The sequence below is a fragment of the Arabidopsis lyrata genome (assembly GCF_000004255.2).
Source record: "Arabidopsis lyrata subsp. lyrata unplaced genomic scaffold ARALYscaffold_1, whole genome shotgun sequence".
NCBI lineage: Eukaryota > Viridiplantae > Streptophyta > Magnoliopsida > Brassicales > Brassicaceae > Arabidopsis > Arabidopsis lyrata.
Window position 1 is genome coordinate 30,661,194 of NW_003302555.1, and position 26,739 is coordinate 30,687,932.

Genomic DNA, 26,739 nt, shown 5'->3' on the forward strand with positions numbered 1-26,739 from the left:
GCTATAAAAGCCGTCGTTCCATTTAACCTTATTTAGCAGAAAACCGCCTCGAGAATATTGGGAAGTGGGACGGTTTTCCCCGCAGTATTAATATAAAATTAGAAAATTAATGATGACGGTTGTCAGGGATATCAAATCATTTGATTATCCGAGATCGGCGTAATAGCGTGAAACATGGAATAATTCTGGAATGTTAAAGATCTCGAGTCATTAATTACTGTTTACTTAAGTCTTCCAAGCCGAGCACTCAACTCGCAAGACTTGGGGGGCTAAATGTTGGGGTCGGATCCCACACATTTTTGGTAGGATCCACTTGAATCTATCCACGTCATTATTACATAATAATCCTCTTGGAGTTAAAGATATTTTATTATGAGAATCAAGCTTGACCAGTCGGGAGTTCGATTCGGTTTACTAAAAGAGTTCGATCTTTACCAGTACGGAGTTCGCTCTTATTCAACATACAGTTGGCATAGAGAAAGGCCGAAGCGAGGAGAATATTGTTCGAGGTTTGCGGCAGCGTCAAGACGCGGGAGTTCGGAGTCAACAAGAAAGAGTTCGGAAGATCCGCGCGAAGCCCAAGATAGTTCAAATTCAAGCCGTTTCGGTCAAAATGTAATTTACATGATTAATGCGGATCAAAGCAATTATGAGCAGTAAATGACCGCATTGATCATGTTTTCCCTATAAAAACAACCTCAAACGCATGTGTTTGGGGGAGATCGGATTATTGATTACTTCTGAGCAATACAATACATTTTTCTCTCTTTACTATCTTTCGCAAGGCATTTTGTACTTCGTCCTTATCAATTTTTCCTCATTTCTTTTCTTGGTTGATTTCCTTTTCAAATTCTCATATTCATTTCTTGATTTTACAAGAGTTTTTCTCCACAAAAATACTTAAAGATAATCGAGTGTGAATCCTACATCCACAATTGTGAATGAATTTTTATAGCGCAACAACAATAAATTTAGAAAAACGAATTTGAAAAAAAAATCATATATTATTTTTTTTTGTTTCTTACTGTTTTAATATAACGATTAAAAAAAATTAAGTTGAATTTATTAATATTAGGGTTTATTTTACCACTTATGAAAATGTGAGGGTTTAAAATTCTACAAAAAAATTTGAGGGGTTTTTACATGTTTTTAAGAAAGGTGAAGGTTTTTTACCCATTTTTCCATAGATTAGAGTCAAAACCACCTATATTATAGAGTTCCTCTATTTAAAAGGCAAAAATTGAGAAATGCATTGAAGATAGTCTTAAGGGTATGACTTATCAAAGATAATAATTCTCCTAATAGAAGGAACTTGCCTGAGTTTGAATGATGAAAACTATATAGGTCATAAAATTTAGGAACTTGTGGCTTATTGTGTGAAGTTTCTAAATCCTGGAGATCAATTGATGGTCTGAATTGAGAAAATATGTTGTTTGGTAATCAAAACCAAGAAAATCTCATGTTACCACTTTTTAGCATAGAGAATACTTCTATACAAGTTCAATCCTCTTTATTTATGGATTGTTCTTCATCTTTAGCTCATTTTAAGATGTTTTCTACGTATTTTTTGCACTTCAATGTTAGAATCAAAACGTAAGAATCGAGATTTTGAGATGATTGTTAGGTTATATTGTGTTCATCTCTTCTCATTACTCTTCTACTTGCATAGACAAACCAACCATCAACTTGGTTGCCCTCGTATTGATCTTTGACTAATAATATCACGTACATTAGTATCTTGTTTCGACACTAATAGATTTCGATTTGATTAAGAGAAAAAAAAACCATTGTTTAAGCAAATTTAAATAAAACACACAATATATGAAAACAATTGAATCTCATGCCTAGTAGCCCACTTCGTTGCACCACCAAAAGAACAAGCTATAAGTGTTGTCCCCAAAATACATGTTATGCAATTGGAAGAGAGAATAGCACGTGTTATGGGAGGAGAATTGCGGGGTTATTAGTTAATGGATTTATAAAGAATTAGAAATTCAAACAAAAATCATTTGTTATTCAATTATTGATTTTAAAATCCTAATTAAAATCATGTGTTATTGGTTCTATGATTTATAAATACTAGTCAAAATCCTATGATATTCGTTTAGTCATTTGTTTTTGGATTTGAGAATCCTAGTTATGTTTTAAATAGATTTGTATGGAATTGAAGAGAAAATAGAAGGATTCAAATTCAAGGGTTAACACATGTTATTTAAAATCTATATATCTTGATTTCATAATTAATAGAGATTTCCAAATCATATATGGATTTACAAATTAATAAACTAATAAATATCCGCCGACCTTTGCTGCTTGAGTCTTTCTAATAATAGTGAATCAAACAATTGCCAAGAAAATAATCCGAATGTCGATTATTCAATTTCTCACGAATATCTTTTTTCCTTTTTTTTCTCACGAATATCTTAATGCAATAATCTCTTATCCTTTCAATATACCAAAATTCCAACGAAATAAGTCGGAGGAGAACCCACATCTAAAACATAAAGGAAACTGCCTAAAATGACAACACCAGAATTAGGAGCGCAAAGATTATTGAAAGAGAAACAAGAAACATATCACTAAAGGGGGTGTATTGGACTTAGTATTTGGGAAGATTTTGTGAATTTTAGATTTGGGGAGGTTTTGAAATGTTTTTGCTGATTTGGATAATTTTTAGGAGATTTTTAGAAGGTTTTTAAAATAAAATAATGGTCATTTGGTGGGATTTGAAGTGAAATTTCATTAGATATTGGAGAATATGGTGTGATATATCAAAATTATTTTTGGTAACAAATCAAAGACGTTTTTTTTCTTTCTCTTTGTCCATATATATCATTGTTCTTAAAGATCACTTGTTTACCCCAACAACTCGAAAATAAAATTGTTGGTAAAGAATAAGAAGAATCATCATCATGTTCATATCGATAGATTCATATGCTACTTCTCAAAATTGGAGCCTTGTTATGTAGATATAGGCATATTACCAAGTTGAAAAGTTTTGGAAATTATCATTGGAAGAAGCTAGACATAAGACACTCCACGGGAAGAAGATAATGCAAGTCCAAGCAACAAGACAGCTGAGGAAGTGGAGACTAATATCATATTAGATGACGATGTTATTGTGATAGGTGACGTGTTGTATGCTAATGTTGAGAGAGTGGGTGATGCAGCTGTGGTCTCGTTTCTCACAAGAGTACAAGACTTTCATTGAACCAAAATATTTAGAAGCATGGCTATAGTTTTGTGAATGAATAATTGGAGCTGCACATTAGTGAATTCCATTGACAAAGTTATTATAGAGTCCAAAGTCGAACGTTTTCAAAAGTGAATCTTCCTCTTTACTAACAAACAGAAAATTCTCAGGAATGATCAGGTCTCGATACATAACTCCAGAGAGTGATATGAGGTCTCTGCGTGGCTTTGAATTTCGACATGGAGAACTTTTGGTTAGATTCAGAGAAATCAGCTTCTAATTTCGTTTCTTCTTCTCCAAAGACCATTGAAGATAAATCAAAGCCAGATTAACCACCGGATTAATCTCGTCATAGATGCTTTTGGATGAACCAAAGTGCAGAGTCTTCATTAATTTTCATTCTTAAATTTTTATAAAACCAAAGAAAACAGAGAGGAAAGAGGAAGATTGAAGCTTTGATTTGAGTTACAAAGAGAGATGATAATCAACAAAAATATTTTTACCGTTTTTCCGACGCTGAAGAGTAGAAGAAGAAGGATGAAAATATTGGAAATCCCCCAAAGTTACACCTCTAGAGGTGATGTAGGCTTTTCTAGTTTTAAAATTGTTAAATATTAATACTAAACTTAAATCAAAGAAGTATCCTTATCACAGGTTGACCGGTCAAACGGAACAGTTCTTGGACGTGAAAACATTGACAGAAACCAAAACTAACGTTGAAGTTTTGAGACCACAAATAAACCCGTTTGAGCAAAGCGGGTAAAGTAAATCCGGCCCGTTAAAGCCCATTTAAACCAACACAAAAATACAATTAGAACCGGAGACTTCACGGATAGGGTAAAAAAAAACTCAGAGGTTAATCGGAAAAATAAGAAGCTTCTCCTCAATCATGTCTAACTTCATTTTTCAACTTTGGTGACAGCTAAAGAATAGTAAGTTAGAAGATATTTAGTATCTTTCTTCTTCAACTGAATCGCGAACAAGCCACCACCACTCGGATCTCTCTAATCGCCGATCGGAATCCGCCATGGGAGTACCGGCGTTCTACAGATGGCTCGCCGACCGATACCCGAAGTCAATTAGTGACGTCGTTGAAGAAGAACCTACCGATGGAGGTCGTGGTGTCCTAATTCCTGTTGATATCACCAGACCTAACCCTAACGGCTTCGAGTTTGATAATTTGTATCTTGATATGAATGGTATCATTCATCCTTGTTTCCATCCTGAAGGAAAGGTATGTAATAGCTTGGAAATGTTTTGGTTTAGGGTTTGAGTTGATTTGTATTAGGTAGTACTAGTATTTATGGATTTGTTTGCTTTATGAGAAATGCAATTACTTGAGTTTAGGTATTTTGGTGGAGAAGATGATTGTTGTGGTTTGTGTTCATAATTTAGTACAGTTATGGGAGAGGGAGAAGTATACTAGTTGTTGCTTTTCGTCGATTTTGCTTAGGGAAAGTCAATGGAAGCAGTTGCCAACTTGTTGATACTAGATTTAGGGGATCTAGATTAGAGTTTGAGTTGATCGTATTAAGCAGTCACAAGTGGACATGGATTTGTTTGTTGTATCCTTGTATGAGAAATGAAATCACTAAGTTAGGTATTTTGGTTAGAAAATGATTGTTGTTTGTGTTCATAATTTAGCTCATTTATTGGGGAAGGGAGGAGTGTCCTAGTTGTGGCTTTTCGAGTATTTGCTTACAGAAAGTCAATAGAAGCAATGGCCAACTTGGTGATACCAGATTTTGGGATCTAAAGTTCAGTTTAGAAACTGCTTTGGATATATTATTTGGGATATTGAATGGAACTGGCTGTGTGTATTTTGTTCATGTATCACGTATGCGAGTCTATAGTCGGTTTTTTTTTTTAAGTTTTTGACTAGAGAAATAAGAGACAGCGATGTTACTAGTTTTATATTAGAGTTGAGGAGATATTATTATCCATGGGAGTGAGTTTGCGTAGCAAATATGTGTTATGGTGATACTTGATTTCCATTACAGATTTTACTAGCTAATCATATTTTGATTACAATGCAGCCTGCACCTGCCACGTACGATGATGTATTTAAATCGATGTTTGAGTACATTGACCATCTTTTTACTCTAGTACGTCCGAGGAAGATTCTTTATTTGGCTATAGGTGCTTGTGCCTTCCTTCTTCTTCCCTGTCTGTTTTGCTCTATGAGATTGGATCTGATTAAATATGATGTTACAGATGGAGTTGCGCCCAGAGCAAAGATGAATCAGCAGCGTTCTCGACGTTTCAGGGCTGCAAAGGACGCAGCAGAGGCTGTATGTTCTCTTTATATTTATTTCTATATCACATTTACTCATGGCTTTGCATGGGTCACTGTTACTTATAATATATCTGGTTGTATAGGAAGCTGAAGAAGAGAGGTTGAGAAAAGATTTTGAGATGGAGGGCCAAATCTTGTCTGCGAAAGAGAAAGCTGAAACCTGTGATTCAAATGTCATTACTCCTGGGACCCCTTTTATGGCTATACTGTCAGTCGCTCTTCAGTATTACATCCAATCTAGGTTAAACCATAACCCTGGCTGGAGATATGTTAAGGTGATACTCTTCATCTAACTTAGCCGCTATTTCCAAACTGTACAAGACTTTTTTGCATTCTTGCAGTTCCTCTTTTTTTATAGCGTTGTCCCTTTACTTATGGTTTTAAAGGTAATTTGTCTCCCTAAGAATTCGTGGATTATTATTTGAAGGTTATTCTTTCTGATTCAAATGTTCCGGGCGAAGGAGAACACAAGATAATGTCATACATTCGTCTCCAACGTAATCTTCCTGGTTTTGATCCAAATACACGGCATTGTCTATACGGTCTGGTTAGTGTCAACCCACAGTGTTGTTGTTTTACTTCCTCTTTTCTTAATAAGGTGTTGGTGCTTCTTCCAAAAAATTGCACATTACATTTGCCAAGAACTGTATATAATTTTGCAGGATGCAGATTTGATAATGCTCTCCTTAGCTACACATGAAGTTCACTTTTCCATCTTAAGAGAGGTAGCTTATTTCCACCCCTATGCTCTATATTTTCTTTGATATTCAGTGGATCAAATAATGGGTCATCTTACTGATTCCAGGTTATCACTTACCCTGGGCAACAAGAGAAATGCTTTGTGTGTGGACAAACTGGTCACTTTGCTGCAGATTGCCCTGGAAAATCAGGTAGCACAAATGCAGCAGCTGATATTCCAATCCACAAGAAAAAATATCAGGTTTGTAGTTTTCCTTGTTATCTTCATGAGATCTTGCTGCAGTGAACAATAGAAAATTATTTTCTTTTAGTTTTGGAGCTTTCTCTTATTTGTCTGATGTAAATTTTTTTTTTTAATAGTTCCTGAACATTTGGGTGTTGCGAGAATATTTGCAATATGAATTGGCCATTCCAGATCCTCCTTTTATGATCAACTTTGAGAGAATAATAGACGACTTTGTATTCCTTTGCTTCTTTGTTGGCAATGACTTCCTACCTCATATGCCTACCCTGGAAATTCGAGAGGTATGTACATGAGGAAAGCTTTCTATTGCTTTAAAGATTGGCTGTTCATAAAAATGATGGTTGTGTAGACTGTAAAATATAGTAATAGCCTTGTGGAAGATAAATATCCTATTTCATGCTCTACAATGCCATTGAGGCAATGAGAAAATAGTCTGTAGCGAACAAAAAACAACAAAGTCTGTAGCTTAAACATTGTAAATCTTTATACTCAGTTCTTTGTTACTTCAGGGGGCTATAAACTTGCTGATGCATGTTTACAGAAAGGAGTTTACAGCTATGGGAGGCTATCTAACAGATTCTGGTGAGGTAAGTTATTGGTCTTTTTTTTAATCTTCTCCCATACTTCATTCTTGCTTCACATTGCTTAATACCCTATTTTGTATGAGCTGTAGAAATGGTCAGTTATCTTGTGGAAACTATTCTCTTCAATTGATTCACTTCTATTTTGTCTTGCTATATGATTACAAATGAAAATCTGAACTGCATTATATCCGTGGGCTTCGTTTTTTTACCATTAACAATCTTCTCTTTTTCTGCATTAATAGGTTCTACTAGATAGGGTAGAGCATTTCATTCAAGCTGTCGCTGTAAATGAAGATAAAATATTTCAGAAAAGAACGCGGATAAAACAGGTATTCCTGACCTATGCCTTATTTTCCCTTACACAACCATTAGGAGGCTTTAGGGACTGAGGTTGCTCACACCCTTGTGAGGCTAATGGTGTGCTGATGTTGGTATTAGTCAATGGATAACAATGAAGAAATGAAACAAAGATCAAGAAGAGACCCATCTGAGGTACCACCTGAACCGATAGACGATAAGGTAAAATACTTTACGGCAAAGCAATCTTACATGTGCTTGTGAGCTGGAGAGATTCTTATATCTTTATAGACAAGGAAATTAGTTTAGGAGGTACGACTAAAATTGCTCTTTCATTTTGGGTAGATTAAATTAGGAGAACCAGGCTACAAAGAGAGGTATTATGCTGAGAAATTTAATACGACCAATCCAGAAGAAACTGAGCAAATCAAACAAGACATGGTGAGTCTTACTTCAGTTAACTCTCTCTGTCACCCTTCTGAATCTCTGATGATTTGTTATAATAAGTCTAAAGTTGGAAAAAGGCTTCTTTAGGCCATGTGCTACTTTGGTTCTGTGTGCATTTAGACTCTTAACATCCTATTAACTCTCTCATGTTGAAAATTTCTGACCACCAAATTTAGCACTTAAGATTTGCACTGTTCTTTTTATAATTGCGCGATATGAACTACTTTCTTGAAATGACTCCCGACACAGTTTTGGATGAACCTTAACTTGTAATCAAGTCTGATCACTGATGACCTATTTTCCTTGTAGGTACTAAAATATGTTGAAGGTTTGTGCTGGGTTTGCCGGTACTACTACCAAGGTGTATGCTCTTGGCAATGGTAAGTCTAACTTTACAAAAAGTTCACAATTAGAAATTTAGAATGTCAGGTTATTCTCATGAGAGCTATGCATTCTAACAAATACTGGAATATCTTATTTTATAGTAGACTGATGGGTCTCTTCTCAGGAAAGACCTTGATGCTAATGTCACTTACTGAAAATTACTAAGTTGCAAATTTTAAATGTAAATCTGTGTTTTCTAACTGTTTCTTCTAATTGTTTCAGGTTTTACCCATACCATTATGCTCCATTTGCTTCAGATCTTAAGAATCTACCTGATTTGGAAATCACATTTTTTATTGGAGAGCCCTTTAAACCTTTAGACCAGTTAATGGGAACCCTGCCGGCTGCAAGGTTCTTCACTTTTGTTGAACCATTATTATAAATATTTGGGCGCCTGTGGTGATGTAAATTATGCTTCTTGGTTGTTGCAGCTCAAATGCTCTGCCTGGAGAATACCGGAAGTTAATGACTGATCCCTCATCCCCGATCCTGAAATTTTACCCTGCTGGTAATTGTTGGTGGTGAATATATATGTATTGTTGTTTTCCTATGTATTATGCTGGATAGTGGACACTCATAAGCTCTCATTCTGTTTATAGATTTTGATATTGACATGAATGGAAAGCGCTTCGCCTGGCAGGTTCATGCTTTTCTGTGTTCTGTGGTTATAATGATAGTGTTATCATGCCGAGACTGTTTATTCTGTTCTTCAGCTATTGATGTTGTGTGTTTTCAATTTGATGTGATCCAGGGTATTGCAAAACTTCCTTTCATTGAGGAGAAACTATTGTTAGCTGCTACAAGGAAGCTTGAAGAAACGCTAACGGTTTGAACTGAAGCTTTACTCGAATTACATATGCATATTGTTTTGGTCAAAACTTCATTCTCTCCAAGGAAACTATAATTAAGAATGTTTTTTTTGTTAGTTATAAAGTAGCTTTACAGCTTAGATTGCTCTAGCAATCAGTTTTCATTGCAGCGTGCGGTGACTAGAATTGAAAGTGATTAATTACAGTATGGATCCATCTTGCAGGTGGAAGAACGGCAACGCAACAGTGTGATGCTTGATTTGTTATACGTACACCCCGCTCATCCTCTGGGCCAGCGGATCCTGCAGTACTACCATATCTACCAGCACTTGCCACCACATGAATGTCTTCCATGGATGATTGACCCGAATTCTAGGTTAGCTTTGATTGGCTAAATTGATAATTAACAAGCCGTGTGGAATCTGGATATCGATCTTGTTCTTAATCCTCAATTCTTTTGTGTTTGTTGCAGCCAAGGAATGAACGGTTTTCTTTGGTTTAGTGAAAGGAATGGGTTCCAAACTAGAGTGGATTCCCCTGTTAATGGTTTGCCATGCATTGAGCAGAACCGAGCCTTGTTCGTTTCTTGTGCTTCTTGTGCTTCACAAGTTATTGTTTTATGAAATTGATGAAGTCTTGATTTACTCACTTAGATTTTCCTCTACATTTTCCAGAAATGTTACATACCTGTGTCCTGCCAAACACTCTCATATCTCAGAACCACCAAGAGGAGCGATCATTCCGGACAAGGTATGGTTCCCCAAAGGAATTCTTCATGAATAGTAGTCCATCTCTGGCATTAAAAGAAAAAGAAACTTAGGGTTTTTTTATTAGTGTATAGGAGAATGTCAAATGTCAATGTTTTCTTATCTGCTGAATATTTCATTGCAAAACAAGTGTTCTTATGGAAGTTCAATTGGCAGATCTTGACGTCAGCAGATATAAAACCATTTCCTCTTTTATGGCATGAAGACAATAGCAACCGACGCCGACAAGCCCGAGATAGGTAAGGAGATTATACTACAGACTGATACTTTGAAGACCATATTGTGAAGTATGTTAAAAGAACCATATGATATATCTATTGTGCAGGCCACAAGTAGCTGGAGCTATAGCTGGGCCTTCGCTGGGAGAAGCAGCTCATCGTCTGATCAAAAACACCCTTAACATGAAATCCTCTACTGGTGCGGCTTCAGGATTAATTGACCCAAACGGATACTACCGAAATGTACCGGGTAATCATTATTATGGTGGAGTCAATAGACCAAGAGCACCGGGTCCCTCTCCATACAGGAAAGCTTATGATGATGACTCGAGCTATTACTACTATGGAAAGTATAACAATAGCTCACAGGGAACGTTTAGCAACGGTCCAAGGTATCCTGGTCCATCAAATGGATCACAAGACTATAACCGGAACTACAACTCCAAGATAGTAGCAGAACAGCAGAACCGTGGTGGACTTAGAGCTGGAATATCTGGTTTATCGATAGAAGATAACGGCAGAAGCAAACAATTGTATTCAAGTTATACAGAAGCTGCTAATGCAAATTTGAACCGGTTGCCTTCACCGCCCACCCAATGGATCGGTACACAGCCAGGTGGTAATTTTGTCGGTGGATACTATAGGGAAGGAGTTGGGTATGGCGAAACAAATGGAAAACCGGTAAAGAAAGTAATTTATCAGGCCAAGACACAACAAAGTCATCGAGGCACAAACGAATGAGATTTTAGTTGAGGCAATGGAGGTTTCTCTGTACAGGTACGATGCAACGTTCCGCAGCATTTTCTGCCATCAGTTTTCTTAAATTTCTGGCTAAAGGCAAATGTACAATGTACCTTTTGGACATTTCTTTTGTTATATATATATATTTATTTACATTAAACTTGTTTTAGAGTCTTTAGACAGCTTTTGGCAATTTGATATTGGACTCTCTCTTCCTTCTTCTACAGCATTTCTCTATTGGTTTCCGGATCTGAGTAAGAATATATCTACCACTGGAGTAAGTAACATTGATAGACTAAGGTTCTTCTGACCAGGCTTTTCGATAGAATGGATGGTAGAATCATATTGATGAGAATAATGGTGTATTGAAACATTATAAAAATTGGTATCATCGTTAACATAATTATTGGATGAAATAGCCGCTCAAAAAAAGCATGAAGAAGAGTAAGAGAGAGCCAAAGATTAATCCAGTCTTCTGACCAGAAGTAAGAGCATTGCCACCAAGTCCATATTGCTGATTCTGAGCAAAACCAGCAATCTCAACCATTTTACTCTCAAAGAAACTCTGAGCAGCTCCACACGTTGGACATCTCCAATCTTCAGGCAACTTATCAAACTGAAAACCTGGTGGGATCGGGTACGATGGGTCACCCGCTGATTCATCGTACTTGTAACCACATGATCTACACTCATAGATCCCAGTGTTTAGAACTGCAAACTTCTCCTCCATTCTTCGTTTCTCTATAGTGTCTTCCACTTCTTGGGTCTCTGTTTCTTGGGTTTGGTCGGATGAAGCAAGAGGCGTCGTGGCATCGTCTCTTGAGACAGCGAGGTAACGAGAATGGTGAGTTGGGTAAGAGATGGTGATGAAGAGGTGGTGGTGAAGATGGTGTAGTTTCTTGCCATATCTGAGAAACGGTGTCGGTTTGATGAGAGAATAATGGGAATGGGATTGAGAGAGAGGGCAGAAGGAGAAGGTAGCACTCGCCATGATTGTCTTTACTTCTTATAATTTCTGAGTTTGGTCATTGTTAGAGAAGAAGGATCCATCGGAGACGAGAGGTACGAAGGAGACTTATGCTTGGATAAGATTTTTGAAAAGCATTGTGACAACCACGTGGCCTTTTTTCATTCAATATATCTTATTTCTTTACTTACCCCCAAAAACTTTTATCGGATATAAATTGTATTTTGTTAAAAAAAATTAGGGATTTTAGCGAAAAAAAAATTTCAAGTATTGGCATATCCATTTTAAAAATTTTAACTAAAACAAAAGTATCAGCATATCCATTTTTTTTATAATTTGTAAATATCATTAAGGAATGAAAGTTGAGGCTTACAAGAAGTTAGACCTAGATAATTACTACCTTGCCCAAAGAAAGATAAAAAACAAAAAAGTATTTTTTTTTTTTTTCGACATCTTTGGATCGACAAGGTCCGATCCATAGCCAATCCCTACTACGCGGGATAACGCGACTTAGTGGAGTCGAACTCCGGTGGTGAAGGCGGAGTCGAATGGACTTAACCACTTGACTAAAGGCACATCCCCAAACAAACAAACAAAGAAGTATAAACAAGAGAATTATGAGATTCTTTATCGGAGCCACAATTGAATCAGTCCGGAGAAGTTGCGTCTGTGTATTCTTGCTGAAATCGAGTAACGAACTAGTTTGTCAATTTCCTTGAAAACTGTCGAGGCTGGAATGACTTGGAGGTTGTGAACCATGTTGTTTCTCTGTTTCCATATGCCGTAGACAATGGCCTGAGTCGCGAGTTTCCGCAGCAGAGTTGGGGCTCTAGCAGAATCAAGCTTTAATCAGTCTGTTAACGCAGTCCAAGATTGGAACAACATGGGATTGAGATCAAGTCTTGACAAAACCTGATTCCACACCGTAATAACATAAGAAAAATCTAGAAATATGTGATCCTGCGACTCATCATGCGAATTGCATAAGCAACAAGTAGTATAAATCATCATCCCCCAAGAAGCCAAGCGAGTTTTTGTGGGTAATCTGTCTAGCTGGGCGATCCACATCATGAAAGCGTGTTTTGGAGTGGCGCCTTTAAACCAAACACACGTATGCCATTGTGTAATTGTTTAGATACATTTTATTTTATTGCATATATATATATATATATTTTTTTTTTTCCGTTAAAATTAAATTTAGGATTAACATTGCTAGACTACACCAATTTTTACCACCAAAACTCATTCTTCACAAACTAACGAGGGGGTGTTAATAATCAATCATGAATCATGAATTTAAATTCAACTCTCAAAGTCTTACAATTTTAAGATTTAAAATTTGATATCATTTTTAAGAAACTATTTGTGTGAATTCCGATATCTCAATATCAGATTCAGATTATCCCTAACACCAAATTATAAAGCCTGATTTAGTATCATTAATTGAATAACAACGAACATTGGTTGGATTTCAATTCTATTAAAATTTATGATTGAATAAATTTTCAGTTGTTATACTACACAAACTTTCAGGCTCATTTGATTTCAACTAATACGTTTAACTATGACATTTTAAAAAAAATATATAATAGTTCCAATTTTCAATTATCTTTTCAGGGCTTTTGTTTTCGTGAATGTCAAAAAAATTTGATGGCAAAAAGAAAACCTCGATTAATAAAGGATTTTGTGCAAAAAAACTTCCAGCTCACCAATTTTTGCAACTTTATCCTTCACCTCAAAAATACAGATTAATCATACGAATTCAAATATAATACGCAATATAACCCTTATACTAAACGTTTTCATGGTCACATACATTAGCTTTTTAAAATTCTAAAGGTAGAGTTGAACTCATCGTCTTGAGGCCTTCTATTTGACATGTTATTCCTCAAAATTTTACAAACTTGACAGTAGCAAAAAAAAAAAGTTACATTACGCATTATTTTTTATTTCATATGATTAATCTGCATTTTTTTGGAAGTGGATGGTAAAGTTGCAAAATTAGCGAGTTAGAGGTTTTGTGATAAACCAGTAAACTGGCCCAAAATTTCTCACAATACATTATAAATTACACAATCCATTTTGTATGGAAATATGAAAAAGTTAAAACCAAAGAAAATAGCCAGATGAATTGTGAATTCACACCATAGCAAGGAAAATGTGGATTAGTGATTACCACAGCAGGGAAAACAAATATAGAGATTGGAAACTTTTTTGAAGTCTATATTAATACAAGTTATAAAACGTGTCAACACTAAGTGTACAAATTACATATGCAAAGCTACTGGTTCGGCTCAAGCAAAGACCATCCTACTAATACTGTTACTCATCTTTTAAAAGTGTCAGCAATCAAACCTAAACCAACTCTACAAAAGCATATCCCAGCTAAAACCGAACTAAACCGAACGTTAAGACAAAGTGAAGCCTGTCAGAGGAAACCCACAGGTGGTATCTCTCTAGAAACATTTAGATTTACCATTTTCGACTTTTCACGATTCTCCTTCAAGCTCTTTGCGATCCATATCGCGGTTTCTCTGGGAGACACCTTACCAGGGCCAAAAGGCTTCAGCAACACGTTGAGTTCATCATATCTCCCTTCTTGTAATAATCTGGCACTAAACTCAAGCAACCCTTCCAAAGCATCAGCCCGTTGACGATACGATGATGGGTCAAACCGACATCTTCTTGTAGTAGAGGATGTGGTCTGGCTTGATGCACCAGCAGTTGCATTCTGATCAGATGATGATGACCCGTCGCTTATGTTGTCTACCATATTGAGTTGGATTCCCTGCCAAGTCGTATGAGTTTGAACTGTGCATTTGTCTTTTGTTACAGAGCGGTCTGAGACAGAGGAGCTTTTGGACGATGTTTTCCTTTGCATGGGAGTAAAGAAGATGTCTTGTTCATATGGAGCTAATGGGAAAATGGCAATCTTATCAACTTGTGGCTCATTAATGGAATATTCTGGAGACTTCACATTCTGCAAGATTCCAACTGTTCGGTTGTAAGCTGCAGCTTCTTGGTTTGTAGCCCTTTTCGTCAGTGGTAGAGAAGTCCGGCGAGCTGATGGAATTATCTTGCTGGTAGTACCACCACCTGAAACCGGATGCTGAACACCGAGCAATAGGCAACCATGATCATTAGTGTTTAAGGTATCAGTTCTACAAGACAATGCATAGAAGGTCCAGAGATAGCTATCAAGTAAAGCTTTTTGGTGTTTGGAAACATGAGACATGTAGAGAAATATAACAGAAGAGGATTTTCTGGTAATGATATTGGCAGCCATGTAACACCAACTGTGAGTTTATAACGATCATTTTGTCGCAGCGTTTTTTTTCCAATGGAAATCTGTGTTATTTTTGGTCACTGATTCTAAGATAACAAAAAGGAGTGAGTAATTACCAAGTGTTCGAATCTCCTTCCAGTTTCCATGATTCTTCTGGATGTCACTGAAGATTTTGCAAGAGGATACTTTGAGACCTTAGAAGCACTTGAAGCAACTTGCTTACATATCACTGTTCTTTTACTGCTGCTCTCAATTGATAAATCTGAAATTCTGCGACTTATACATTTGATAGAAGATGCAGTGTCTTCTTCAGCTTCGGGATTCAAAGCTCTGTCATTCCATAGAGAACTATGTTGTCGTTCTCCAAAGGCTGGACAAGTGACAGCGGGTTCAGAAAAATGAGCTCTCTTCATAATTCTCTTAGAATCTGGCCATTGAGGCGGTAATGTTTTGCGCCTCAGGTTATTGAGCCTGAGTTTGACATCCAGAACATAAGGCTGAAGATGTGGACGTCTAAGTAAATCTGAGGCCTGTGATAATTTTATACTTCTCATAGTTAACAAACATTTCCAATTAAGTATATCAACTAACTAGCTAAGGTTATACATACAGATGGCCGAACTTCTGGGTTTTTTCGCAGCATGCTTTTGACAAGACTTCGGCTGAAAAAAGGTTTAGAAAATAGCAATGTAAACAAACCAAGATATATATGAAGGTATAAGCAAGACAAAACTCGAAACTTACAATGAACCAGAATATTTTGCAGGGAGCGGAGCCACAATCGTCTTGTTTATCTTATTAATCAGTGCTTGCATATCCTAACAAATATATTTTAATAAGTATCATGATGAAAATGCATCAAAGATGGATATGTTTCTAGTACATAACTTACAAATGCTTTAAATGCCGGCTTAAGATAAGCCATTTCATATATACAGCATCCTGCAGTAAGAAATTTATGTGTCGGTAAGTAAATCATCCAAGGATACATATTTTGCAACACATGCGATATGTTTGTTAAGATGAAATTGGTATATTTCAGAATGATTTTTTTTGTTTCTCACATCAGACTCTGAATAAAAGAACCAACTAGGGTTTAGTACGAGAGAGTCGCTTACTCTACCAAGCCACCATACCCCAAATCACTTAAGAGTTAAAACCTCTCACAATCTCTCTGCATCTAGTATTTATAAAGGAGACCCTCAAACTAATTAACATATTTAGTCAGTTAACACAGCTGGTCCTTCTGCTACAATCCAAGGCTTTTACATTAGGCGACTTAGAATGATCTAGCAACCAAGAGAACACAAGACTTCATCAGAACTCTCTTCAGTCTTCCTTATGATTGATGAAGACTTCTTAGAAACCTCATGAAAACTAAATTGCAGTAATCTTTTTCTAGCATAAAGCTTTAGTAGTACAAGCACAAAGAGATAGATTACTGCTTCCTTATGTAGCAAATAAGTGAACTTAACAATCCACTACTAGATGCAGAAAAAACGCACCTAAAGACCAAATGTCAGATTTAGAACCATAAGGTATATCAGCTAGAAGCTCAGGGCACATATAGCTGGGAGTCCCGACAACCTGACATTCATAGGATAAAGAATCTTAGAAGTGATGTAAAGGAAACACGGTGGCAGATATGCACACGATAGAGTAACTATAGAACTCACGGAGGAAGTGAGATTGTCGGATGTTAGAATCTTGGCTAAACCAAAATCACCTGTAATAGCAATAATTAGGTTGATATTTCTATATTTTTCTGATGATGGGTCGACAAGAAAAAGCAAAGAGAAGCTTACCAAGGCGTATATCTTGCTCCTTGGTCAAGAATATGTTAGAACACTGGACAGAAATACAAAATATTAGCATATAAACAGTCTCAGCTTTTAGCTTTGTGTTGTGGAGATAGCAACATGAGAATGATACCTTGACATCACGATGAAGAATATGGTTAGAGTGTAAGTACTCAAGGCCCATCAGAAGCTGAACAAGCCACTTGCACAGTTTCTGAAGAAGCACAGAATACAATAATATGTAAATCAGATAAAAAGTTCAAGAGAAGCAGAGACAAATTAAGATCTTCACACCTCTTCTGAAAAATGCACGCCATTGGATTTCTTGATAGCTTGTGCCCTGTAGCATAAGAGGAATGTGAGGCTGCGTCATTATCTATATAACTATATAAGTAAGCCAAAATGGGAGAAGTTACATAAAGAAAGGTTGAAACAAACAAAATTAAAGACAAAAAACTAACATGTCCCCTCCTTCACAATAACCTATGACGATGCACACATAGCAAGCCTAAGAGAAACAATACAAAAAGCTTTATCAGCTCAAGAGGTGTGGAATGATATAAACTTTTATCTAAGTCAGAAAGTCTGTCTTACCTTTTCCACCCAAGAATCTTTGTATTCCACAATAAATGGATGAAGCATTTTCGAGATAAGCTCCATCTACTCAAAGAAATGATAAAACTTGTTATACAGAGAGCATTAAAAGGTTCAGAACTGATAGAACAAGAATACCAACCTCTTGATGTGCAGACCGTCTGGTCCTCTGAGTTTGCCGGGCAAGACGGATCTTTTTCAATACATATCTAATGAAAACCAATACATGACATCAGAAATTTCAAACTTTCTTTAAGTAAAACAATAAGAGGCAGCAAAAGAAGATAGCATGTCTCACTTTTTCTTCTCATGCTTATGTCTCACTAAAAGAGCTGACCCAAAAGATCCTTTTCCAATTTGCTCAAGAATCTCATATTGTTCCATTTCTAGCTTTTTATTTTCTCACCTGGAACCTAGAAAGGTAAATACAAAAATAACAGTGTGATACTTCATGATTACATTAAAAACAAGGAGAATAAGACACAACAATGTAAACCCCAAGTCAAGTTTACATTTGAGTAAGCAAATGAAAATAACAACAGAGAAACCATCAGATATAGCTTTTAAGTTACATTAGAAGAGAAATTAACTTTGTGGCCAAAGAATCAAATACTTATTCCACATGTATTTGAGGTTCAACTAAACAAGTTACTCTGAAATAATCTACTTGCATTCAAATTTGAAATTAGTACCAAATTTGAAAACCCTAGAGAAAAATTACAGAGATAGACAGAACAATGGATGTCTAGAACGCAACAAGACAGAGCAAACAATGAAGATACATGAAAACTGACCCAAGAAATCAGAGAAAGATCTGATGGCGAGAGTTTAAGAGTTAATGGTAAGAGAAGAAAGCTATTTGGGAGAGTGATTTGTGGGGACGAAGATGACAAATTTGGTAGAGAGATAGTGGACAAGTTAAAGAAACTTTAGATCCATTAATGGTGGCTTTTATGTGACATCATAATTAGATGAATTTGTTTTTTTAAGCTCTCATATGCTGTGGTAATAAGAGTCATATAACACAGAATTAAATGAATTTTCTTTTCAAAGCTAACATTAAATTTTTCATTTTATTTTTAGACTTTTTATTATATAACGTTTCCAAAATGAATTCTTTTATATTTTCAAAATTAAGGATGAGTATTCAACCTTCTTTTTTTTTGGTGGGCTAAAGGGAGACAAATTTTTTTTTTTTTTTTTTTTTTTTCCTTCTGGAAATATATATTAGAATGATAAAGAATAAGTTACAACACAATTTTGAAACATTCAAGATGTACCAACTTTAAAAAAAAGAATCAACTCCTTTAAACACCAAAAAATATTAGTCAAAGATAAACACAACTGAAACAGAACATCAATGAGCTAAAGAGGAAAGTCTCTTATCTTCAAAAACCCTATGCAGCCATTGAGGGTGATCTGCAACCACATAGTCATGAAATCTTGCATCCGAAGTAACACTTTGCGCAATGAGAGAAGAACCTCTATTAGCATTTAAACTTACCACCTCCAGTTTCCAGTTTTCAATCTTATCCAAAAAATGTTTAATCTCCACCACCTGATTAGAGAAAGAAGGCCATGGTGTAAGTCTAGTCATCGCACCAAAGACATCATGCGCCTGAGCCGCAAAAATAACCTTCTTCATTTTAAGATTAAACATAGCATCCTTGGCCCAAGTCAAACACATAAGCATGACCACTTTCTTATTGTTCAAACCACAAAACACTTTTCTACTATGTACAATCACCTTACCATCCTCTCGTCGTACCACCCAAGCACCACCACCCAATTTGTTTTTATTGGACCAAGACAAACCCACATTACACTTGACCCATTAAGGTGGGGGAGGCAGCCACGTCTTTTCCTTTGAAACAGATCCCAGGTCCGCCACCTCCTCAGGCTCCCACGACACCTCTTGTGCAACAAACCACTCATCCACATCTTCCCAAATTTTGACAATCGAATCTTAAGGACTGAAACACAAGTTTTCAAAGAAAAACTTGTTTCTATTTTCCATATTCTCCACAAAATCCAGGGAAAACTCTTTTTGGTTCTAAGATCCAATCTTTTATCCAAATGTAATTCATAAATAAATTAGAAATTAGCCAACATAGAACTCATTTCAAAGCCACCTCTAGGTGCAGGCACCCTCGACAACGCCCAAACATGCCTCGCCAAACCACAGTTAAAGAGAACATGATTGGTGGATTCTGGTTCATCCCCACAAACCTGACATCTCACATCGTTCTCCATATCCCTCTTAGCAAACTGCTCACTCACAACGAAGGCACCAGACAAGGCTCTCCACAAAAAAATCTTAATCTTAGGAGCTGTTTGTAAAGACCAGATATTTTCCTCCAGCTTGTTAATAGAGGGTAGACATCTAGCCTGTCTCAAAATAATCACCACTCTTCGTGTGGATGTAGGATTCACACTCGATTGTCTTTAAGTATTTTTGTGGAGAAAAACTCTAAAATCAACAAATGAAAATAAGGATTTGAAAAGGAAAGTAACCAAGAAACTAAATAAAGCGAAAGAACTTGGCAAGAATAAAATAGTAAAAAGCCTTGCAAAATTGTAAAAGAAAGAGTATGCTGTATTATTTGATCGTAAGAGAGAAAAAGTTGTTCTCTCCTCAAACACATGCGTTTGAGGTTGTTTTTATAGAGAAAACATGATCAATGCGGTCATTTACTGCTCATAATTGCATTGATCCGCATTAATCATGTTGGTTACAATTTGACCGAAACGGCTTGAATTTGAACTATCTTGGGCTTCGCGTGGATCTTCCGAACTCTTTCTTGTTGACTCCGAACTCCTGCGTCTTGACGCTGCCGCGAACCTCGAATAATATTCTCCTCGCTTCGGCCTTTTTTTATGCGAACAGTATGTTGAATAAGAGAGAACTCCGTACTAGTAAAGATCAAGCTCTTTAATAAACTGAATCGAACTCCTGACAGGTCGAGCTCAATCCCGGCAACGAAACATCTAGAAATCCAATAGGATTATTATGTAATAATGACGTGGACAGATCCAAGTGGATCCTACCGAAGATGTGTGGGATCCGACCCCAACATTTAGCCCCCCAAGTCTTGCGAGCTGAGTGCTCGGCTTGGAAGACTTAAGTAAACTGTAATTAATGACTCGAGATCTTTAACATTCCAGAATTATTCCATGTTTTTTGCTATTACGCTGATCTCGGATAATCAGATGATTTGATTTCCCTGACAACCGTCATCATTAATTTCTTAATTTTATATTAATACCACGGGGAAAACCGTCCCACTTCCCAATATTCTCGAGGGGGTTTTCCATCATACTTTAGGGTTCTAAGAGGTAAAATCACTTTTCTATCTTATCTTCTTTACCTAGAAAATTTTCATTCTTATTACAGAAGTCATTGTTTCCTTTCGGTAAAAAATCTTTTTTGTAAAATGTCGAACCTTTCTTCTGAATTTCGCGAGTATGAAGTTGATGACCTCGAAGCTCTCATGGGTGAAGGATCCGAACCTCAAATCCATACTGGAGATGAGTTTGATCTTCACCCTCAGAGTGAATCGACTGTCGATTCTCTCGACGATCTTCGCAGACTATGTCACATCCCTCCTGAGGTGGAGATGATAGTTCCAGAGCCCTTCGAGTCTCCTGAGTCGGGACGAGATGGTTACTGCTGTGCCTATGAAATTTATTTCAAAGGGTGCGGCTTATTCTTTCCCCCTTCCCGAGATACTTCTTACTTACCTCAACCATCTGGGAATTACCTTCTCTCAGATGTCGCCTAACATGCTTCGGTATCTTTTGTGTACCTTTACTGTTGCGGCGGAAGCTGGCTACTCGTTGGGACTTTGCGAACTCTTGGAAATTTTCCAGGCTCGCGAATCCCGAACTTCTGGGTATTATGCCCTTTATCCGATCGCGGATCGGAATCTTATTGACAACCTGCCCTTAAAGGACAACGCCTGGAGGAAGTTTTGGTTCTTCTTCCGTATAAATAACTTTTCTATTCAGAGCTCTTCTGAACTCCTTCGAGTCCACTGGTCATTGAATTTGGGTAGAAACTAGGACTTAACTAAATAAATTTCCTATGTTATTTCAAACTGCGCTTTAACATTTCCTTGTTTTCTCGCAGGTCCCCAAATTCGACCGGTCCCATCCATCGATTTTCTCAACTTCTACAAGGCCGTCTTGGAGAGGCCAGTTAATTGTAATTCCTTTAATTTGGAAAGGATTCACGGTGCCGGATTTTCTGTTAGAATGGGCCTTACTAACCCCGTCGACCCTCCTCCTGTTGGGATTGATCTCTCGAGTCTGAATGCCCGAGATAGGAGAAAGATCAAAGAAGCAAACAAGAGATCAAAGATCAGATTTCTCTAGTTGGGAAAGACAAGAAAAATGCAACTTCCACCGGAGACGACAAGGTCTACCGGAAAACTCTCCTGGTTGACGATGGATCTCTCGAAGGTTCAAATTCAATGGCAGTTGCTGTGAACAATGCTTCTCCCTCCATCCCAGCAGCAGACAACATGGTCGCTGCCATCGTTGAGGAGGAAGGCCTTTCAAGTGACACCTCTCTTATGAAGAAGAGGAAGGCCGAGGAACTTGGAACCCTGCCCCAGGGACGTCCCAAGAGCACAAGGAAGGGCAGAGCCGCTTCTTCGAATCTTCCAATTCCTGAACCTGCTGAAGCTCAGGATGCAAATCCTGATTCAGGAACTGTTTTGAAGGAACCGCTGGGTTCAAGGATGTTACCCCCTAGACGCCCCCGGGGCAATACCTCTAGGGTTCGATCATCTCCGAACTCAGGACTGGTTGCCAGAGCTTCGTCTCAAGCCGGTAACCTTTAACTATCATTTTGTTGTTTGAGATTAATAGATTCTTTCTTTAAAGAAAACTTAATTCTCACACAACTAACTTTATTCCAGATAAAGAGAAGATCGGGAATATGTTTAGGTGCTTCCACACCCGTGTTGGGAAGAAGCTTCCATCCTTTGATTGGTGGAAGCCTGATATCAAGAAGATGTACATCAGTCATTCATTTCATTCTTCCCAGGTTTGACTGTTCGCATCCTTAAACAGCCGATTTTGAAAGAAAACATATATATATATTTGTAAAAGATTTGTTTTGTTGAGTCCATGAGGATTATTCCGTTTGACGGAAATATTTTGTTCAATTAGTGTGACCGAACACAACCATGTACATGCTCTGGCATATGATTTTTTTTTTTTTAGCAAAAACGTTTGGACACGATTCTAGGTTTGCAAGTCCTAGCCCGCCAAAGAGGTTTTATGAATTGTGAGAGATGAGCTGATCAGGCTCACTTGCCTTTTTTTAAAGAAAAAATCTTAATAAGTATTTTTCCTCGGTCTCTCGAAGGCGAGGATGGAGCTCGGCTTAAGTTTTCTTTTTATATCGAGGGATAAGATTTATAATTCATGAGAATTTTGTCATAAATACGACCAGGCAATGATTTCGATCGTTGCCCATGATGGCTTCGGAATCGCTGGGCCGCGTTTTAATTGGATCTGAAGCCTGCTCCAACAGGCCAACAATATATAATTATTTTTAGAAATCTGAACCCCTTTCTCCTTTAAAAGGGATTCCAAAAGATCACCTGAGTTCATTATAAGAAAAAACTTGAAAAGATGCCGCTGTCTTCTTTCAGATCAAGCTCAAGAATAACAACTTCAAGTGGGAACCCATTGTTTGAGTCCGAAGACAGATTCTCTCCAAAGGGAGTTATTCACCCAACGTTTTTTCATTTCCGAATAGGGAAGGAAAGGGTCAAATGTTTTGACTTCCTGGAAAAGGTTCCTTTTCTAACTCTTAGTCTTCTCAGAAAACTATAACTTCCTTTCTTTTGGTCATTTGACAAAATGTTCGTTTAAACAGATCGTCGGGAGACACAAAGCTTTATGTGATAAGAGACAAAGAATCGGAAGGAGGCGCCATGCTCTTGATGAGCGCATAAAGAGGATTGGAAAGAGAGATCCTTCGCTTGGAATCTGAACAGCACGAATGAGAGAGGAATGGTCTAGACATCGTGGCCATAATGCCTACTTGCCTCCGAAGATTCCTCCGCATGCTGGATAAATTTCATCGTTTATCCTTGGCGACCAGTGATGGGTCCTCTTTTGTCTCATGTTCCTCAAAGTTCTAGAGACTTCCGATGTTAAGAACTGAAGAAAAAGAGGAACCGGAGACGAAAATTGTTGATGACTTCTCCGGTCCTTTTGATTTATCTTCTGACGAGGGCCTATCCTCGGAAAGCTGTTCGGGATCTTCCACCTCGCTGGAGTCATTATCGGGCAAAGACTTTTGATCGAACACTTTTCTATTTATGTTTGTAAAATGTCACTGGTCTTGAAACCCAGCCACATTAATTACATTTCCCCATTCTCTCTAAATTCGCCGATTTATTAAAATCTCATTTAATGCGTTTAATCTAGGGAATATAATTAGCAATTAACTCGATTACATTTGCCATGAAAATCGTAATTTCAGATTTGGGAAATCGTCAATTAATCCTCTTAAATGCAATCGAATAATTTTTCGAGTATAAAGTGGGTGTAGTCTGTCATTGAATTTCAACAACAATTCTACAAAAATGTTCAAGGGGGGTAATTCATCAGAGAATCCTTTAGATTTGTTCAAAGTGATGAGCGTTGATCCTTTGAGGACGTCGGACATCGAGCTTATAAAAGCAGGAGAGTCTGGCGAACCAAAAGATTCACAAATATTGAAGAAGGGAACTAGCATTCAGGTTCTGATCGTTCTAATCGAGAGATTGTTGCCTCAAGATCGTGTTAAGGCTGAGGAGTTTATCAATAAGGTATTTTTCATCCTAGTGATTAACTTCTTTTTGTTATTGCTAAACATAGCGTTTTATTTTCTTCAGCTTATCACTCGGCATGACGAGCTCGAAGATGAGAAGAAAAAGATTAGGAAATGGATAATGGAGCTAGAGAAACGTCGCCTCAATATATCTCGCGAGCTTCATCGCCTCGAAGCCCATCCTTCCGATTGGATCGAACTAGGACTTCAGGAGTACAGAAACATGCCAGGTTGCATTATGAGTGCATTACGAGCATCGTTGACTTTGCTGGTCAAAGAGCGGAGTTGTTCCGTAATTCAAGACCCTTCTAGATCCGGTCTTAGCTTAGCAAGAAATATTTATTTATACATTGTTCGCAACGTATCTTTATATTCATGCTCGAATATCGAATTTATAAAAACAGGATTCCATGACTGGAATAATATTTTTATTTTTATGTTATAGCTGGACTCTTGACTAGCGAGCTGCCTACGTACCCAGAATAGGATCAAGCCAAATCGTAGTTCGAATGTGTTTGCTTTAGCAATAGAACTTCTTCAAGTTGATTATGTTCCAAGGCCTTTGAACGGGATTTCCATCAAGGTCTTGTAAACGGTATACACCATTTCAGATTTTTTCAGTGATTTGATAAGGGCCTTCCCAGTTAATACCGAGTTTTCCAGCTCCTTCTTCTTTTGTATTATCGAACACTTGCCTTAAAACAAAGTCTCCTACATTTAAAGGTCTGTTTTTCAACTTTGAGTTATAGTATCGAGCGGTCAACTGTTGATAATTCTGAAGTCGAATAAGGGATTGGTCTCGCCTTTCATCGATTGTATCGAGAACGTCTTCTAATAATTTAGAATTCGATTCCTCGTTAAGTGGAGCTTCGCTTCGGCGCAAACCTGGGACATTTAGCTCGGCTGGGACTACGGCTTCCATCCCATAAACTAATGAGAATGGAGTTTCACCCGTTGCTCGCCTCGGGGTTGTTCGATAAGCCCACAACACAGGTTGCAGCTCGTCATACCATCCACCTTTTCGAGCACTCAAGCGTTTTTTAAGATTGCTGAGAATTGTTTTATTGGAGGCTTCCGCTTGTCCATTTCCTTGAGGATACCTCGGCGTTGAGTAGCTAAGTTTTATTCCCCAAGCGGAACAAAAATCTTCAAAATCATTTGAAATGAATTGAGGACCATTGTCCGTTACTATTTCGTAGGGAACTCCATAGCGACAAATAATGTGTTTCCACAAGAATGTCTTTACTACGGAATCTTGTATGCTTATATAAGCTTCAGCTTCAATCCATTTGGAAAAATAGTCCGTTAGAACTAATAAGTATTGGACGCCTCGTGTTGAACGATGCATCGGACCGATTATATCCATAGACCACCTCATGAAAGGGTATGGAGCGGCTATATGTGATAGAATTTCAGATGGCTGGTGAATAAGAGGAGCGTGCATCTGACACTTTTTACACCGTTTAGCGTAATCAATGCAGTCTAAAATCATAGTTGCCAGAAATATCCTAACCGTTTGATTTTGAAAGCCATTGCTCGTCCCAAATAATGACTACCACAAAGCCCTTCGTGGACCTCACTTGTCACTATTTCAATTTCGGGTCCGAAAATACATAAAAGATAAGGATCACTAACGCCTCGCTTGTACAATGATTCTTTAATTATACAATACTTAGCGCTGATGATTCTTAATTTGCGAGCTTGCCATTTGTTAGATGGTAGTTCTCTTTTAAGAATGAAATTTTTGATGGGTACCCTCCAGTCAGCCCCCCAATCATTAGCGGAAGTATTATCCTTGAGTATAAACTTCCTTGGTTCGGGTTCGGAAGGAATATCAGGATCTTCAATTGTCTCCTGAACCTGTACATCACCTGTAAGTGACTGTTCGGTTCGAGACGGTTCTTTAATGGGAACTCCTTGATCCTTTAACTTTCTTTTTGACTCTCTTTTAGGAAGTTCCAATGGTGGAGTAAGTTCGTCATCTTGAGACTTTACTCGTGACCTGGTGATGACAAGTGAACTATTTCCGGAACTTTGTTTTGGAGTTTCGATGTATTCGGCCGCCGAAATGTTATCGTTTTCTGTTTCTTCAACCGAAATACTTCGCGAAGAAATACATTCAACGGGGATAACTCGTTTGAGTTCAGGATCTGAGGTAGAAGCTAGGGCAGCTAAAGCGTCTGCCGAAGTGTTTTCTCCTCTAGGTATTCGAACTAATTCGAATTCTTTGAATTTTCCGGCTAATTTTTTGACAGCCGAAAGATAAGCTTCCATTCGAGGAGCCTTAGCTTCGTAATCTCCAGCGAACTGGTTTACAACTAGCTGAGAATCGCAATAAGCTATTATTTTTTCTGCTCCAATCGCAAGAGCAAGCCGAAGTCCTGCTAAGAGAGCTTCGTATTCTGCTTCATTGTTCAAAGCTGGAAACATTAACCAAAATGATTGCTCGATTATTTCCTTTGTCGGAGTTTCGAGCCTAATGCTGATTCCAGATCCTTCTTTAGAAGAAGATCCATCTACATGTAATTTCCATGTAGAGTCTGTTTCAACAAAGATTCCATCATCTAATGGTAGTTCGGTTA

At 37.5% G+C, this 26,739-nt stretch overlaps 3 protein-coding genes across 5 annotated transcripts; 1 reads left to right on the top strand and 2 right to left on the bottom strand.

The window, feature by feature from the left end:
• The first annotated feature begins 4,028 nt into the window (after nt 1-4,028).
• LOC110224774 (5'-3' exoribonuclease 4) lies at nt 4,029-10,903 on the top strand. Its single transcript, XM_021011818.1, has 22 exons — nt 4,029-4,427; nt 5,230-5,332; nt 5,408-5,484; nt 5,573-5,764; nt 5,917-6,036; nt 6,152-6,214; nt 6,295-6,429; nt 6,549-6,713; nt 6,942-7,019; nt 7,259-7,345; nt 7,455-7,535; nt 7,659-7,754; nt 8,070-8,140; nt 8,367-8,495; nt 8,576-8,652; nt 8,744-8,784; nt 8,896-8,970; nt 9,178-9,329; nt 9,426-9,530; nt 9,628-9,703; nt 9,877-9,959; nt 10,046-10,903. The coding sequence occupies exons 1-22, from the start codon at nt 4,221-4,223 to the stop codon at nt 10,677-10,679; spliced, it is 2,847 nt and encodes a 948-aa protein (XP_020867477.1). The 5' UTR covers nt 4,029-4,220; the 3' UTR covers nt 10,680-10,903.
• Nucleotides 10,904-11,000: 97 nt separating this feature from the next.
• Nucleotides 11,001-11,848, bottom strand: LOC9327963 (rubredoxin). Its single transcript, XM_002894539.2, has one exon. It carries the CDS (start codon nt 11,668-11,670, stop codon nt 11,083-11,085), a length of 588 nt encoding a protein of 195 aa, XP_002894585.1. The 5' UTR covers nt 11,671-11,848; the 3' UTR covers nt 11,001-11,082.
• Nucleotides 11,849-13,842: 1,994 nt separating this feature from the next.
• Nucleotides 13,843-18,231, bottom strand: LOC9330647 (serine/threonine-protein kinase Nek1). Of its 3 annotated transcripts, none has more exons than XM_021014299.1 (15): nt 18,120-18,231; nt 17,624-17,738; nt 17,468-17,534; nt 17,326-17,391; nt 17,193-17,239; nt 17,026-17,071; nt 16,865-16,945; nt 16,738-16,780; nt 16,609-16,658; nt 16,438-16,519; nt 15,825-15,874; nt 15,677-15,750; nt 15,543-15,594; nt 15,049-15,462; nt 13,843-14,755 (listed from the first exon to the last, which is right to left on the bottom strand). In XM_021014299.1, the coding sequence occupies exons 2-15, from the start codon at nt 17,707-17,709 to the stop codon at nt 14,075-14,077; spliced, it is 1,839 nt and encodes a 612-aa protein (XP_020869958.1). In that variant the 5' UTR covers nt 17,710-17,738; nt 18,120-18,231; the 3' UTR covers nt 13,843-14,074. The 3 variants fall into 3 exon arrangements, with proteins under 3 accessions (XP_020869958.1, XP_020869959.1, XP_020869957.1); XM_021014300.1 differs by lacking the exon at nt 18,120-18,231 and adding an exon at nt 18,018-18,035; XM_021014298.1 differs by lacking the exon at nt 18,120-18,231 and having other exon boundaries at nt 17,624-18,097.
• Nucleotides 18,232-26,739: the final 8,508 nt, after the last annotated feature.

Excerpts from the sequence above, each read along its gene's own strand:
- LOC110224774 (XM_021011818.1), top strand. The coding sequence starts at position 4,221 with ATGGGAGTACCGGCGTTCTACAGATGGCTCGCCGACCGATACCCGAAG. Across the intron at positions 4,428-5,229 it reads GTTTCCATCCTGAAGGAAAG|CCTGCACCTGCCACGTACGA; the intron begins GTATGTAATAGC and ends ATTACAATGCAG. Across the intron at positions 9,704-9,876 it reads GAGCGATCATTCCGGACAAG|ATCTTGACGTCAGCAGATAT; the intron begins GTATGGTTCCCC and ends TTCAATTGGCAG.
- LOC9327963 (XM_002894539.2), bottom strand. The coding sequence starts at position 11,670 with ATGGCGAGTGCTACCTTCTCCTTCTGCCCTCTCTCTCAATCCCATTCC.
- LOC9330647 (XM_021014299.1), bottom strand. The coding sequence starts at position 17,709 with ATGGAACAATATGAGATTCTTGAGCAAATTGGAAAAGGATCTTTTGGG. Across the intron at positions 17,392-17,467 it reads GACGGTCTGCACATCAAGAG|ATGGAGCTTATCTCGAAAAT; the intron begins GTTGGTATTCTT and ends TTCTTTGAGTAG. Across the intron at positions 16,781-16,864 it reads TTCTTCATCGTGATGTCAAG|TGTTCTAACATATTCTTGAC; the intron begins GTATCATTCTCA and ends ATTTCTGTCCAG.